We start from the raw sequence: 17,907 nt of genomic DNA, 5'->3' as shown, positions 1-17,907 counted from the left end.
TCTTGGTGGCCAAGCTTCTTCTTTGAGGGCTACACATCTCCTTAAAGAATCAAGCCAAAAACCAAGGGTAAGCCTAAAACAATGATGTTTTACTCTCTTCTTGGATATGGTAATCTTCTTCCCAACCTCTCTATATGCTTGGGAAGCATTCTAATTCATGGTTTCTTCTTAAAACCATGCCCTTATTGATTTATGTTGTTTTGATGAATTAATGTTAATCTCTTATGCTTAAATGTATTGTTCCAACTCGTAGATGACTCGTGCTTCATTTCGGGACTGGAACATGGTCACGAGGACCACCCAGGCAGTCCTTGCAGAGCTGTAGGATTGGATGTGAGGTACAATTGAGCGCTTGGCTGAAAGAGCAATCATGGCCATTGCTTGAGTATCACGGGCATCCCATTGTCTTTGATCTTCAGTGGATCCAGGAGGCGGTGGTGTAATGCGTGACACAACTTGTATCATAGTTTGAGTCGCCCTTTGTGTTGAGGTGCCAAGGGTCGGTGTAGCAGGATGAGGTTCTTGCCCCGTGACAATCTCCCATAGCCCGTTGGCAATTAACAGACTCTTCAGCATGAAACTCCATAATGAGTAGTTGGGACCGTCAAGTCGATCTTCAGTTGTTGTGAATGCACCAAACCCGGAAAGTTTAGTGGAAGCAGCTCTTTGAGACATCCTCACACTAGTACAAAATTTCCCAAAGCTAGAGAGACAATTAGTGTCACATGCACTCTGCACTCAGTGCATGGTGACAAACTGGCTCATCATCAGCAGTGCAACATTTGTACATTATTAGAACCCAGTAGGATGATATTTGTCGTACGCCGTGACCCCATTGTATATCCTCAGTCCAGGATAAGTCAGGCACGAGCTACGTAGGTCATTCCTCAACCTTAGTAGGTCAGTCAGTTAGTCAAGTCCCTTAACCCACTTGAAGAGAATCATTCATACATGTAGAGTCAGTAGAAGCCTTAGGATTTGCATCAGAAAGCACTCTGCATCTTGCATAATATGCATTCATATGCCTGTGCATCATTTAGAACATCCCAGAAGCCTTAGGAAATTTACTAGGATTTATTTGGTATTTTTTCCATATTTTATGGCATTTATTTAAGCATTTATTGTCATTTATAAACATAAAGTTTATTAAATTATGACCAGCCAACTTGACCAACCCCTATCTAGTATAAATAGGCTTGCATAGGGCTTAGTTCTTCATTCAGTCTTTAGTGTGCTAAGAGCTTTCCTCCTCAGCCCTAGGAGTACCCTTGCCTTCAGCCTAGATTGAACTCCTGCTCCTTGGTAGTTGGTGTCTTCTTGCAGCCCTTCTTGAAGCCCATCTAGTAGCCCTAGGCACAGCCATCAGACCCCTTCAGCCAGCAGCCAACAGTCCTTTTAACGCAGTAGTTCAGCTCTTCAATCCCCTGCAGACCTAGGCGCAGCATACAGTCCATAGGCGCCTGCAGTCAGCACTCTTGCAGGCCTCAGATCAGCATCAACCTCTGCGTTTGTGCATACAGCATAACCAGCAGGTACACAGACCAGTACAGCCCTGCGTTTGCAGATATCCAGCCTTGTTTACTTGCGTTTCAGTCATACAACAGGTGTAGATCTGCATTACAGCCCTACAACAGCCCTACAGACCTGCGTTTGCAGATTCCCAGCAGTTTCAGCTTTGATTCATCAGTCTACATCAGTATCCAGCATTCAGTGCATCATCCAGGCATACACGAGTCATCTGGTAAAGGTATTCTATCATTCATAAGCATTTACAGCATTCTAACATAGCTTAGAACAGTCCACCGCCTTCTTTTCTCAGCCTCAGGTGTGCAGCCCTTCCTCATGTCCTTGGGAAGAGTGCATAGGCTCGAGATCAATTCATTGAGGTGTTTCTATAGCCGTGTACAGTTCAGCCAGGCTTCAGATCCTCCGAGATCTTGCATTTGGCTTATCTATAGTCCACAGTCATTCTCTCTAAAGTAATAAAGCAAATACTAGCTCGTTATCGGGATAGAGGGCCCTTTAGTGGGTAATTCAGGACCCAATCTGGTGTACAGTTCTCATATCTCTCTCTCTCATATCTCTTTAAAGTTTGAAGTATTAAAGTGGATTGCTAAACTCACGCAAAACTCAGGATACAGAAGACGGTGTGAGCATTTGTGTAACAGGATCCTTCCAACACAAAGACTTCCGCTGCATATCACAATTAGAAACTAGAAATCCCCCCCCCCCCCCCGCCCCGCGGTGATGTGAGCTCTTGGGAAAATACAAGAAAAAGAGAGTTACGGGAGTGTGCACACAAGGCACCAGGATATGACGGGATTGAAGGTGCGATTGTTGAAGTATACCAAAAACAAGGTGTATACTTGAATGAGCCAACACAAGACTCTAGGAATATTGTACAGGAGCAAGAGTGCCTACGGAAGCTTCCACTTTACACAACTTCCCCTAAGAATCCCCAAATATGTAGCGCAGAGGCTTTGACCTTGACAAAAAGCATATGAAAAAGAAAGCCCCAAAAAATTGCGTGTACCTTTGTGAACAAGATGTTGTTGGAGTTGATCCTCTTCTTCCCTTTTTCCCTTAAACACACAAGGGACAATCAAGCCAAGCCGAAGCTGAGAGCCGAGGAGAACCCGTGGGCAAGGCAGATACCCAAGACAGTGGGTTGAGTGAGCTGCGTTGGTCTTTAGAGGCGGCGCACGAGGATGGAGTTGAGCAGCGCAGCGACGGCGGTGGGCATAGACTGAGAGGCGGCGGTGGCCGTAGGCACTAGATAGAGAGGTGGCAACGGCGCTGGCTGCAGTTGCTCCGGTCGCGCTGGCCGGCAGTGAGGTTCGCTAGGAAGTAGCACCACCCGTTTGGCCGGCAGTGGCGGGCTCTCAAACGGCAACAATGGGAGGCAGACGGCAGCGATAACAAATTAAAATAAAGGTTTAGAGTGCACTTACCACTTATTCACATGCCACAAAACACATTAGACTACAAGGCATTCACACAGTTCACGGGTAGGCATTCCAGGCGTGTGAACTCGACATTCATAGCAAGCAATTATGAAAACGATTTCAAGCATGCTAACATTTGTGTATGTGCACTTTGTTATGAGCAAATCTACCAGTTATGAAACATGTATACTTCTTGCAATTCCGAGCACAAGTTTGGCACATGAGAAAGCGGGGAATTGGGATCTCGAGCACTCAGTCCTCATATTGGCCACAAAACAAGATCAAAAACTGGGATTCCAAACACTTGAATCTACACTACAAAAAAGATTTGTGGTGAACCTTGAAGAACTCCGAGGTAATTTCAAATTTCAAATCCATGTTTTCCTCAATATAGGTGGCGCCATGTGCGCAAAATGGCATGAAACTTGAGAGGATCATTTGGGTGGTCAAATGGTGATAGGTAGAGGGCTGATTTTTAGTGTTCAACCTGTAGGAGTGTGTAGAGGTAATTTCAAATTTCAAATTTCAAACCCATGTTTTCCTCAATATAGATGGCGCCAAGTTTGTCTGGCCCCCTCAAAATGACATGAAACTTGAGAGGATCATTTGGGTGGTCAAATGGTGATAGTTAGAGGGCTGGTTTTTAGTGTTCAGACTGTAGGAGTGTGTAGAGGGCCCATCCATGGAGAGAGAGCTTTTCCTAAAGGAGGAGTTGCCAAATATAGGGGTTACACACACTTGCCCCAAATGTGTGTCCACACCTCATTATGCCACTTGTTAAGCTAATGCATACACACTTGCCCCAGTTGTGTGCAAAATATTCAAAATGTCCACCTTCTTGTGTAATTTGTTTGACATCACATTAGAAATTGGATGGCCATTTTTTAAAAGAGTGTAATCCTTTAAATACGAGGTGTGGAACTAATAACCTTCTCACCCATAATATAATTGAGTGTCACAGCCAAAAAAAAGAGCTTGTTTTTGTGCCAAACTCCTCTTCAAATTCTTGGAGTTTGCTAGGCATGCTTCCGAGTTTTGAAATATATGAAACATTTCATTTCAAACTAATTTTTTCCATTTGATTAAAAAAAAAATGTTTTTGGGAAGCCTCATCTGATAGCGAGTTAAGGACTCTTCTTGCACTAAAAAATTGTACTTGTGTCTTAGTTCACTTGCATTGCTAGTTGCAGTCCCCTAATTGTGCTGATTTGGGTGTGGAAACTCCCCATGTAGTGCTTTCTTTGGAGCGCCAATTTCTGTCTATTTTTCGTTAACACACTGGAAAGCTTTCTTTATTCCGCTAGGACAAGCTTGGCAAAAATGTATGGGTCAGACTGGTGCAATATAACCTAAGGCTGTCTTCAAACTATAGTCTAGTGGAGCTAGGAAACATCAGGCGAAAGAATAGAAACCAAGTTTGAAGTTATTTGTTTTTATTGTTTGTAAGTGTCAATATTTTTTACTTGATAGCTTTAGGAAGAGATTGAACCTGTGACCTTGATCTCAGTTGCTAGTGACTCTACCATTAGGCTAGTAGGATTCATGAGGGGTGTAGCTTGGTTGTAAAGGGTTTTGCCTTTTAGGGTAAGGACTTGGGGTTCAATAGCTGCCAACCCACACCCACTGGCGACAAGCACTTAAACTAAACAATGTATTCTGTGAAATTTTATGTGGTTGGATTAGAGATTAAACGTTTATGCTATCGAGGGTTTGTTGACTGTTGTCAAACCACCTTTTATGTGAGTATGCTTTCATGTATGTTTCAGGAGCTGAAGATTGTTTTTCCAAATGCACAAAGGATCAATCGAGGTGGCCAGGTACTTTTAGGATTACAACTTATAGTTCATTTCCATGTTCATTTGAGAAACAAGCACCTTTTTTTTTTTTTTCGTACACATGAGTTATGCCACATATGATATAAGTAGTGCCACATGTGAACATGGGCTAACCAAGGGCACTTTTCTCCCTTTGGGTTTTTCCCCTTGGATATTAGGTGTGAAAGGACACCACATGTATGGTCTTTTGATATTGTGGAGTCGACTCTCTTTGCTCCACACATTTGTATCTCATCTTTCTTTGAGCATCTATCACCATCTCACTCACTCTTGAGTGTCTTGTTGCTGTGTGCATCTCTTTGTCTCTGTTTTATGTGCAACCCTAATCCAACAGGATGTGCCTTACTTCGAAACTTTTATTAGATTTCTTTGTTGTTAAAGAAGCTATTTTCTATTGTTGATGTTTTTCTTTTTCTCTAATGGGATTCTTTTTGGTGCTTGCACTTCTTTAATCTCACAATTTGTGTGAAAGTAGGTTAGTTAAACTATTTCTTAAAGAAAAATTTCAATATGAGGGGTAAGATTGGGAAAATTCATTCTTCTTCTCAAGGTTGATTTGAAAGTAGACAAGGCTCTTTCATGTGGGTATTGGTATATCTTCCCGCCTTATTAGCGGGCATACAATTTTCCTTTGAACTCTTCGCTCAAGTTGCAACCATTTGGTTTTTATTATTTCCTTATATCCAAAGTGGGGAAATCACCCAACCAGCTATCGTGTACGTGTGTGTGTGCCTGTTCTCTTTATTGCTAGCCTTCATCTTGACTAAGTATGCCCTTCACTTGTGGAGAAGTTATAGAAACTCAATTTGATGGTTTACCTATGAACATTTGTCTACTAAGAGGCGCGAAGGGAAAAAGAGACAAGGTGGATAGAAACTTTAGGTACGGTATGTAGGGTACATAAGCAGGTATCAAGATAAGGTACATTAAGTACGTTCATGTTTTTTTAAACATATAACATTGGAAGATTTATCATTCCTGATCTACGTTTACAAATATCAAGAAAAAGGAGCATGACATTACATTTCCACATATGGCCCATTGGCCTATCCTTTGCAATCAACATAAAATGGCGTACAAAGCGTACAAAGCTCTAATACAAAATCCAAAGGAAATAATGGATAATAAATCAGCCATAATCGATGTCAAGAGCCATCCACAGTCAACAACATGCTAAAAGATGAAAAGTGCCTAGTCTCTACAACTTTGCTAGGGAATCAACAATGTATTCATATGTCTGGACCATCACTAAACACCATCACTCCAGATTATCATCTAGAAGTTCAAATTGGCTATTAGATTATTAATTAATAGAAAGCAATTGTTGCATGCGCGGAAGTCTTGCTGTACTGATCCACATCTCTCTCTAAGCTTGATTAAGAACAAGATGTTGAATAAACATCATTAAGACAAAGGAGAGAGAAGAAGAGAGAGAGATTAGTGTTAGGGTTTTCTTTGTATTACATGGTACAAAAAGATTGTTGAATGTATGTACATGATTAGGTCCTTGGTAAGTCCCGAAGGAGTGATCTCTAGCCCCTTACATGACTTTTACTGATGGCTAGACTTTCTATAATGATGAAACTATTGAATGACTGAATTGATGAATGAACTACTTGATTCTTGCAACTGATGGCTATTGGCTTATATGCTTGCAAAGGTTGCCGGTCGGCCTGCTCTTGGGCATAAAATAAGGAATAAATCCCTTCTTTGTTGCGCTTACTTCCCTTTATGCCCAGACGTGCTGTCCTTCATGCTAATGCCCAACCGCCTGCAATCTAGACTTATTGCTGGCTGAAACCGGCCTCTGATAGAAAAACCAGAGTGCGGTAGGAGCAATCACCCGTCCACTTGTAGTCTAGATGAGAAACAAAACACAGATTGGAGCTAGAGTGCCCAAATCTGAAAACACAGCGACACCTGTTGGCCCCAAAGCTTGGCGCCCCTTGCGGTATTTCTTTATTCAATTAAAAATAATATGTATGGCTGAGTACAACACAAAGACCAGCCAAGAGTTTACACCTGTAAGTCCAATCCGACGGCCCACAAATCCTTCTCAGCACAGAGGATCTATGCACACAGATCTGTGTCTTCAAACAACACACTGTGCCTCCCTCTGATCAGCCAATATCACTAAGCAGGCCAGCCATGGGCATACATCTGGCATAACTCAAGTGCATGATACATCTTCTCAGCTCAAACATACATGTGCTGTCCAATCTCTGTCTTAATCCCTTGTCAATCTGCCATACCCCTCCTCTCACAAGGGGCCAGATAACACATATCTGCAACAGACATCAAGCAGTAGAAAGAGAGATAGATGAACAGAAACAGAGCTTACCAAGTTCAGCTCGTAAAACAACACTGGAGGAAGCAACAGCACCAATCTGTGCTTGCAGGCACTTGAATCCACAACCCTGCTTCACACGTGTGCTTGCACTTGCCTGTATCCTCCTCCTGATGCTCACTCCTATGCTGTCCTTGAAAGTACAGATCTGAAAATCAGCACAGTACCCGTCTGTACCGCCTCGGGATACGTGCCAGGAGTTGTACTTGCACAAACAGCCGGCTGTCCACTCTTGTACCTGCCTGAATCAGAGTAAACAGTCTGTCCAGCACCTGTTTGCACCACCTGCAGCAGCCTGCAGCAAGTGTACCTGCTGTACCTGGCTGTCCGTACACTGTACGGCAGCCGTACAGTGTTGTACTGGCTGTTGTACCTGCTGGTACAGTCTGTCCAGACCCTGTGCGCAGAGAATCCAGCAGAGAGAAGAAAACCCGCCGCCTGTACTAGAGAGAGAAAGAGAGTGCTTACACAGATCTGGCCGTACAGTGCTGTACGGCTGATCTACACTCAGAAAATCAGCTGCAGCCTGCAGCACACAGAAAAACAGCCGCCTTTCCTCCTCTTGAGCTTTTCCACGCTAGTATCTCATGCGCATGAGGGAACCCCCACTTTTGCTACACGATTCCCCAAAAAGGGAAGAGAGAGAGAGAGGAGAGAGAAAACTCCTCCCCAATTTAATCCCTAGGGCCCCAAACTTTAATAAGTTCCTAGGGCCACTAAGGCCTAGGGGCAAACTCCAATAAACATTAAAACTTAATGTTTCTAGTTCCCCCCTTCACACCTAGGGATATCCACACATCATAAACTCTGTCCGGGCACCCCCCATGTGAATCATAAAATATTCTGACTTTGCAACCACCATGCACACACTTGTCCTGCTCCATTTTCACAGGGCCATGACACTGGCTACCGACTAAGTGCTGCCAGTTGCCGACAGGTCATCCAAACCCCGTATGGTGGTGATGTTGATGTTGTTGATGATGATGATGGTGATGATTATGAGGCTAATGATGATGCTGATGCTATTGATGTTAATGTTGCTACTGTCGATGTTGATCGTGATGACCTAACTACTGTCCTAATTGATTATTAATCAAGGATTAAGGTTGTTCATGCTAGAGGTTAGCCATTGCATGGGTGTGCATGTGACATCCCCTCTTGCTAAACTTGATGACGAGGTGGACACTATGTCATTCTTCCTCCCTCGACTATTGCTACTGAATTTAAACTTCTACTTTGACATTGACTTTGATATTTTTGGTCTGCACACCTTCCACTTGTGATCTCCACTTCCAAGTCTTGCAGCTGAACTGAGCATCTGTTCCACTATTGTCCCCTTGTGTGCTTTTCCCTTACCCTTAACACAGGGGTGGGTCATCTGCCGAAACTGATCATGCCTATTGCAAGGCTTTTGGAATTGATCTGATAGCTTAATGATGTACTGCTTATGCGTACATACCCTTGGGAATGCTTCCTCTAGTTGCAGACCACGCCACCTGCTACCCTGTTGCATTCTTCTGCTAGATCTGTGCACCTTTCTTGGGACCATGCTTAGTGGGCTGAGCCTGAATGCTCTGATACCAATGTTGCATGTGTGGAAGTCTTGCTGTACTGATCCATAGCCCTAAGCCTGATTAAGAACAAGATGTTAAATAAACATGATTACGACGGAGGAGAGAGAAGAGAGACCATACCCCTTTGGTGGTGATGATGAAGATGGTGATGATGATTATGATGAGGCTAATGATGATGCTGATGCTACTGATGTTAATGCTGCTACTGTTGACGATGATCGTGATGAAGATGGTGGCAATGACCTAATTGTTGTCCTAATTGATGATTAATTAGGGATTAAGGTTGTTCATGCTGGAGTTTAGCCATGGCACAAGCGTGCACATAACATCCCCTCTTGCTAAACTTAATGATGGGGTGGACACTCTGTCATCCTTCCTCCCTGGACTAATGCCACTAACCTTAAACTTCTACTTTGACACTGACTTTGATATTTTTGGTCTGAACACCTTTCACTTCTGATCTTCACTTCCAAGTCTTGCTTAAGAACTGAGCATCTGTTCCACTATTGTCCCCATGCGTGCTTTTCCTTTACTCTGAACACAAGGGTGGGTTACCTGCCGGAACTGATCATGCTTGTTGCTTGGCTTTTGGAACTGATATGAGAGCTCAATGATGTACTGGTTATGTGTACATACCCTTAGGAATGCTTCCTCTAGCTTCGCCTATTGTAGACCACTCCATTTGCTACCTTGCTACATTCTTTTGCTAGACACACACAAACCTTGCTTTCTCTGCTCCTGCGATTATGTTAGCTCTAATACCAATTGTAAGGACTCCTCTAGAAGGATCACCTAATACACATGCATAAACAAGGTTAGTACAAACAACAAAGAAGGGTGCAAGCAAGCTCACTAGTCCCATCTACAATCACCCTTGAGCCAAGGGCTAAAGTTCCACTCCCACAAGCCAAGCCAATCAGCCCTAGTGTCCCATACCACCAAAGGACCCCCGGCAAGACTGCTTGTGATTCGCCATGTCCATGACAGGAGTAAGTACTTTGGTCCAGGCTCAAACGAACAGTAGTCAATAACAATAGTAACCCATGGCCTCACTTATATAATGAGAACTGTCGCCTTAAATAACCATCTTGTAGCATGCGTTGAGCTAGGACCATGTGAAACAACGGGGCCTTTTCTTTAAACCTGAGTTTAGTGAGTTTAGCAATCCTTTAAAATAACATACATGAAACTGAAAATAGATGTAGTAGAGTCGACACCAGATGGGGTCCCGAATGCACCCCCCCCCCCCCCCCCCCCCCCCCCCCCCGCGGCGGGGCAAGCAAAAGTATTTGCTTTATTTCTTCTTCTGGAGAACTGTAAACAAGCTGAACTGTGTCCACAAGACTAAGAGGACAAACTGACTGACTGACCGCCAAACGCAAGGACAAAGCGACCAAACGCTGGGTAGAACTGTGCATAGGCTTTAGGCGTCTGTGAAGCTATCTTCGAGAGTAAAACACCTGCCCGAGGACTAATGGAAGGTGTGCTGCAAACTCCTGAAGAGAATGAGCTTCTATGCCTTGGGCTGAGAGCACAAGTAGGCTGAAAGTATGCACAGGCACAAGCCTAAGCATACATGCTTGAGTGCTGATGTTGATCTCTGAATTTTCTGACTGAATATTTTGGGACTGAACTGTACCTGCCTTTTTATATGACCAAGGGAAGCCAGTCGGCTGCTCCAACTGCTGGTCGGCTGGCAGAAAATGCTCATGACTAGTGTTAAATGCCAGTCGGCTGCAGCAAACTGCTCACGACTAGCATTTAATGCTAGTCGGCTGCTGCAATCATTTGCTTGGCTGTTGTTTGATTAATTGGCTGGTTGGCTGGCTGCCTCTCCTGGCCGATAGGAGCCCAAGACCTCACATGGTCTGAGCAGTTTCATGAGCCGAGGACAAAGCTCTGGCTATTTGACACACTAGTCACAGTTGCACTATTGTATGGAGCTCCCATTTGGGGTCCCAATTTGTACCATGAGGAGAGATGAAGGGGGGAGCCAGTTGAGAGACACAGAAGAGGAATATGATGGGTGGAAGCCGATGGAGAGGCCCTTTAGGACGATGATCTCGCACATGATTAGGAGTAAGCCTTTAGTGCCACATGAGATTGTGCGAGTGGAGATGGGGGCTGTACCGACCGTGACAGAGGCTCTATTCTAGACAGTGACATGCTGGCACAAATTATGGTAGCTCTTACCAGATAGATACCTGCGGCTCGCCCTAGAGTCCTCGAGATAGCTTGCACTAGATGGAGACACGCAATGCTAGTATGCAGAGGTTGTGAGCACTTGGTTTGGTATACATGGCATGCAGATGGGGGAGCTCCCCTCATTTGAGTACAACATAGAGGCCCCCTCCTTTGCTCTCAACCGCATAGAGCTGAATAGGGTCATCAGGAGGACATTGTGAGACTGGATACTTAGAGGACTTGGCATTCACCCCTTCAGCCCCTGGGGACGAAGGTGGCCTTCTACAAAGATCATCTTCTTCACTTGACAAACTACAGTTTCATCATACGCCCATGCTACATGGACACACATCTGTCATTTGGGGTGCGATGTGCGATTGGATAGATCCGCACCTCATCTCATCAGTTGAGCTAGATATGGGCCGGGGGGAGCTACCCAGAGGGCAAGATATGCCAGCTTATTGCATCTTTCGAGACGGATTTGGACCACTTTCCAGGATCATGGATTTACCAAACCAGAGATGCTTAAGGATCTTCCTTTTGGAGCTCCGCAGGCACAAGGAGTCCTTATTGCGGCCTAGACTAGCTACACCTGCCCGAGGATCATGAATTTTCTAGACCAAAGATGCTTGGGGCTCTTCATTTTGGAGCTTTGCAAACATAGGGAGTCCTTATTGCGGCCCAAACCAGCACAGAGAGCTCTCGCTGACTTCTGCCATACTAGAGCTCGGAGAGCAGATCCACCCACTCGACGTCCAAGTTGATGCAGGAGCCTGGTCGAGAGGAGTGACACTAGACAAAGCCATCGAGCTATGCAGAGCCTAACGCTCGCAACCCCATGCCCCGCGCCCACACTCGCGTTACCACAAGAGGATCAAAGCATCATTTCCCACCACCATAGGGCTTTCTCCTGCCGGCTCAACTCTACAACATTGGGTACCATGATGTAGCGCCCTATGCAAGATATTTTAGGGTGATGTGAGAGCTTAATGCTCTTTGAATTGGGATCAGCTTTGGCATTTCAAGTCTTGTTCCTTTCTTTTATTTTTTGTACTCTCTCTCTCTCTCTCTTTGGTATGTATGTGGATGAGGCTTCTGACTACATTGAGAGATTGGGGGACAGAGGAGCCCAGCTAGCAGGTACATGGATCCCACTATTGTTATATGCTGATGATATTGTGTTGATCTCTGATTCCCCTGAGGGTATGCAGCGTCATCTGGATGCTTTACATGAGTTTGCACATGATAGTGGATTGTCTGTCAACCTTGGCAAAACCAAGGTTATGGTGTTTAACACCACGCCACAGTGGGTTAGGCGATCAGCTTCCACATTTACATATGGGCAAGAGATTGTGGAGTATACAGATGCATATACATATCTTGGGGTAGTATTCAGTGGGCCAGTGTTTTCGATGAGGAGAGCAGCAGAGACTAGATTGACTAGAGCACATGCAGCCCTGGGTGGTTTGGAGAGGATGTGTTCGCAGGTTTAGTTTCAGGAACCTCGAACGAAACTTTGGCTTTTTGACACTCTAGTGACATCAGCTATGCTTTATGGAGTGCAGATATGGGGACCTTCAGTGGGCCATCACAGCGCAGGCGGGTGGAGAGGTATGGAGAGGCCTTTGGTATCTATGATTGCTAGGATTATTAGAGCCAAGGCCGTGGTACCTCATGAGATTATTCGAGCAGAGCTGGCGGCTGCCCCTCTGGTGATTGAGGCTCTTACGAGATCAGTCTCCTACATACATGGCTTGTGGGATCTCCCCCGAGACAGATATGCACGCCTCGCCCTGGAGTCCTCCCGACAGTTAGCTTTACAGGGAGACACGGCTTGTTGGTATGGACAGATGACATCTTGGTTCCAGGCACATGGTTTTAGCATGGACAGATTGCCTCCCTTCCAGTATTCTCTGGAGGCACCCTCTCTCACTCTCACACGGACAGAGATTACCAGACTCATCTGTCAGGATTTAGTTCAGCTGGACATTAGGAGGACATGGATACAGCCGACTGAGGAGCTGGGCACGAAGATGGCTTTCTACAGAGAGCATTTTCTTCAGCTCACAGCAGATGGTTTTGTGATCAGACCCAGTTACATGGATGTACACTTGTCTCATGCAGTACGATGTGCTATTGGTCAGATTCGCACATCCTCACACCAGCTTGAGATTGAGATTGGCCGATATAGAGGTATACCAGCTGAGGCCAGGATATGCCGAGTATGCCATGGGGAGCCAGAGACAGAGCTGCATTATATATGCCATTGTACTGCATACTATGAGATACGTGGTCGTTTCCACTGTTTATTCAGAGAGGGTTTTGGACCACTTTCCAGAGTCATGGGATACCAGGACCAGAGGTGTTTGGGATTGTTCTTGCTTGAGCTGCGGAGACATAGAGATAGCCTGCTTAGGCGCACAGAGAGCCAGACTCAGAGGCACATTACAGATTTCTTTAGTCCAGCCATCACTGCGCCAGAGGGACCACAGCAGCAGCAGGACATGGATACCGCCCACACCAGGGGTACACTGATTGATCGGGCGATTGAGCCTGGGTGGTCCAGACGCCCACGACTACGGAGGGGGGCATCCCAGCATAGACGGAGGTTGCAGCGGCAGATTCGGATTATTCTTGCGAGGCATGCGGGACACCCAGTCAGGGTGCTGACCACAGAGGATATTTAGGAGATCCGCCAGTGTCCGATGTGGCACATATTATGAGATGGAGGCACCTCCATAGTGTACCCCTCCGTCCCACATGATATTGTATCCTCTCACTATATTCCACTCACCTCCATAGCGTACCCCCCCCTCACTATATTCCAGTTCCAGTTTCATTTTCTAGGTGCCAGTAGTATCATCTTTATTTTTCATTTTCTGGGTTTTTTTAATCCAGACATTGTATCAGATCCACCATGATGTAACTTTTGGTCTCATAGGTCATTATGGCCTTTTGAAGACGTTAATATAACATTTCATTTCATTTCTCTCTCTCTCTCTCTCTCTCTCTCTCTCTCTCTCTCTCTCTCTCGTGATGGCACATGGGCACTTATTTCCAAAGGCTATAAGAGCTTCTGGGCAAGTATTTCAAAGATGTAGCTACCCCCATACATTCCATTTTTCTCTCCAAAGGCTACTAGAAACAGAATATAGTTTGGGTGAAAGCAAGATGGTGAAAAATGGTTTCTTGTCAAGTACGGAAATGAAAATTTGTATGATGCTCGATATGGTAGGGGCAAGGGCCAATTTTGTACGACACTGGATATGTCATGTGCACAATCCTTTATACCTATGGAGTCTATGACAACAAAAAATGTTGCTTCTCCTCATCCCGATCTGCATGTTGGATTGCAAGCTTTTGGATTCTACCTCTCTTTTTCATTGTAAGACATCTATGTACCATCTTAACAGGAAAACTTTCTTGCTTCTGGCTCCCACCATTCACTTATATTAAAGCTCTTCTTTACTCCTCTCAGTCTTTCTTTTGGCATTATAGCCATACTTCGGCTCTCTTTTTATGCATGTGTCTGTAGCTTCAATAGTTAATGTATGCAGCATACAATTGTTAAGCATTTGGAATTCAGGTGTTTATTTACTTGTGTTTCAGGTCATATCAGAGATTGTTGAGGCATGTCGGGCCAATGACTTCACTGACATTGTGATGGTGCATGAGCATCGTGGTGAGCCAGATGGCTTGATTGTTTGTCACTTGCCATTTGGACCTACTGCTTACTTTGGACTTCTCAATGTGGTAATTACCCACTAATCTTCTGCCATTATTTTCTTGCTAATTGTGATTTTCTCTATTTGGGTTCTTCTACAAAAAGTAATGGCCACATCTTTTGGCCCGCATTTGTAAAAGGAAGGCCTTAGTAATGTGTTGGAAATAGGAATTTTTGCGAGTTACTCTTCCTTGCTCTTTTTTATCTCCTTTGTTTTTTCTACCTTTTCCTTTCCCTTGGTACAAGGTAAAGTCTTAGAAGATTTATAAATAATGAATTTTTGAGAGAGAGAGAGAGAGAGAGAGAGAGAGAGAGAGAGAGAGAGCCTTAAATATGGACCCTCCTCCCTCTAGCTCTAGATCAGTGACATCCTATAGTTGTTTAATATGGTGGAGCTTGAGTTGCAGACTATGGAGGTTGATAAACAAACATGGTTGAAGCTAAAGCATAGACAGTGAAAGCTTAAAGAGACGGAGTGTTAGAATACACTCTAGAGAGAGAGACTTGCACGTGTCAATGATGGGATAGTTGTGTGTTTATTTCAATGAAATTACAAGACCTTTATAGGCCCAAAGGTTCTTCTCTTGACATCATTTCCTATGTCACATCACACACAAACATCTAGATACTATTGTGACCACTCTAAGAGGTGGTTCACATGCATAGGTAAGACCTTGATTTCCAACAATCTACCCCTCAAAGGATTACCTCATACTATGTCTAGGATAAATCTAGGCTCAAGGTTTCTCATGCCAAACAATAGTTTGCTTCCTCTATGGAAAGCTCTATCTTTTCAATGGTGTTGGCCTCTTAAGCAATACTTTTCATCGTGGTTGTTTTTCCCACAATGTTTGTATGGCTTCTTTGAGTAATTGTCCTTCTCTTCGTGGTTGTTCTTACCACAAAGGGAACATTTGATACCTTTGTAGTTCTTCTTGGTGAAGAAGGAGATGCCTCCCCTGCTTCTCTGTTCTTCATCTTCTTCTCCTCTTCCTTGAAGGAGGTTATGACCCCTTCCAAGGTAAGACTGGGCAAGTTCTTCAAGGTGGTGATGAGGTTCCCGTAAAGCTTGTCTGGCATTGACTTTATCAGCACAACTATGTCCATATCATATCTTCCTTCACTTTCGCTTTGAGTGCAACAAGCTGGTTCATGCGAGACTTCATTTTGTTCACATGAGCATTTCATGTGGTTGCAAGATGAGACCATAGAACTTAGAACTCTATCTATGATGAAACTTTAGAGTTCTTACCCTGAGCTCCGAAGAGTGTATCCAACACTTAATGGGCCTCTTTGGATGAGTGAGATGACCGGCCGACACCAAAGATGAAATCTGCCATAAAAGCAGCACTCGCAGACGGACTACATGGCCATGAACTCCATGCTGGGCATCAAAGAGGAAAGCAACACATCTCTGATGGTACATGCTTCTTCTGCACTACCGCCCCGGAGAATAGTCGCCATAGGTTCCTTGTGTGTTCAGTGGCCGGGCATATCTTTCAGCTATCTGGAGATCTATGAGATCTACTACACTGACTCCACGTCAGTGAGTATTGAGATCCATGAGATCTTCTACACTGACTCCACATCAGTGGGTTTTTGGGGAGCAAAACGGCCACCATCCTCAACACTTCGGCATGCTCTTTGATTTCATGAGATTCTGGGGTTTATGGCATAACTAGACGATGAGGAATGCTGTCCTCTTTGATGCTCAGTTAATAACATCTCTCTCTCTCTCTCTCTCTCTCTCACACACACACACACACACACACACACACACACACACACACAAGATGCCTTCAAGAAATTGGGGGGAACAAAATTAGAAACCAGCTTTGGTATTGCAGGGAGGGATATTCTCCTTATGCTTAAAAATAGTTTTCTAAAATATGTAGAAAGATCACAGAGTCGAAAGCCAATGTAACAACTATGCACATGGAAAAATCGGTAGTACAGAAATGCATAGAAAATGTGCAGATTGATCTTATGTAAGACTGCTGGTGTGAAAACAGAAAAATGAACAGTGGTAGAAGTGCACAACATAATCATACCCTAGAAGTCTATGCTAATCTAGTATTAATTTTGAGAGCCCAAGCCCAATTAAGAGCACAATTGGCTGACCCAGCTCCGTAGTGCAAATGGTAGCCCTTGGCAGAGGAGCCTCCTTTGAGCATGACATCAATTGGCTTGGCCGCAAATATTGTAAGGGGATGGAGGGAGAGCCCGCCCACGCGTGTGAGTTGAAATAAGGTAGAAAGACCAGAATCTTCCCATGTAGAGTCCATAGTTGTCAAGTACGAAACAAAGGTACGAAAAAACGGTACCGGTACAGGACTTTTAAATTTTGAAAATAAGTCTGATTGAGGTACGATCCGCTTTAAAAAACACTTGAAAAAAAGATATTTGTACACATTTAGAGATGCAAAGTCTAGAGAGGTTGTAATTTGTCATAAACTAGTACAAAAACTCAAGAGTCATGAACAATGATCACTGAACATGCCATAAATAAGAGTCGTGGCCCACGGCCTACAATAGGAAATACAAAAAAGTGTGTTGTGACTAGTCACAACACTAAGTACAAAAATGTCCAAAGTCTAGACTCTAGTCCTCCTCCCAGAAAAATCACTAGGGGAAAGAATGCCCTCGCTAGAGGTGCTTCCATCATCAGAGGCCAACCCAAAACTGCCCTCGCTAAGGACATTGCTCTTGTCATCGTACTCAGGTTCTCTGATGCTTGCAATAGGAGCATCCTCTTCTTGAACAACAGGTGCTAAAGTGCTCCTCGAAGTCGAGCCGGAGCCACGCCTCACATATGTAGCCACCGGGGTCGAAGTAGGGCACCAAACAGTGCATCCGCGGCCTCCTCCTCATGTGCCACCTCTAGCTGCGCAACCTCTACGAGTATGAGAAACTTAATGGTCAATCTCCTCTAGCTCCCTATAGAGATCGGCATATATGGCCTCCTCATCTGGATCTCGCTCCTTGTGGACACTCTTAAGAGTGTCTGCTGTCAACTTGAACTTGTCGACATTCACCTGAAAGCAAAGTTCAAACATTTATAAATTATTAGACTTTAGTCATGCATTTATAAATCATTATTTATGAGTTGACCTTTGAACTCTAGAGATCTCTACCTATTTGGAGATCTCCATGTCATACATCTTCTCCACCATGTGCATGTTAGCATGTTAGCGCATGTTAGAACTCTAGACATCTAGCTGCATGGTGCTGAGACGGTTTCGTATCTGTGTGTATGGGTGAGTAGGAACTCCAATTCCTCTCACATGCCCCCGAAGAG

At 44.4% G+C, this 17,907-nt stretch overlaps 1 protein-coding gene across 3 annotated transcripts in view; it reads left to right on the top strand.

Annotated features, from left to right (window-relative positions):
* IMP4 (Ribosomal RNA processing Brix domain protein) overlaps positions 1 to 17,907 on the top strand; it is a 65,162-nt gene that overhangs the window by 31,447 nt on the left and 15,808 nt on the right. For all 3 annotated transcript variants that reach the window (XM_086786379.1, XM_086786377.1, XM_086786378.1), the window contains exons 5-6: positions 4,712 to 4,762; positions 14,495 to 14,638. In XM_086786379.1, the coding sequence (XP_086642505.1) occupies positions 4,712 to 4,762; positions 14,495 to 14,638 (195 nt within the window). The remainder of the gene's footprint in view (positions 1 to 4,711; positions 4,763 to 14,494; positions 14,639 to 17,907) is intronic.

Source organism: Cibotium barometz, chromosome 49, assembly GCF_041138505.1.
Source record: "Cibotium barometz isolate CiBa-2024 chromosome 49, ASM4113850v1, whole genome shotgun sequence".
Taxonomy (NCBI): Eukaryota; Viridiplantae; Streptophyta; class Polypodiopsida; order Cyatheales; family Cibotiaceae; genus Cibotium; species Cibotium barometz.
The sequence above is the reverse complement of the archived record's forward strand: the minus strand, read 5'-3'. Positions and strand labels throughout refer to the sequence as shown.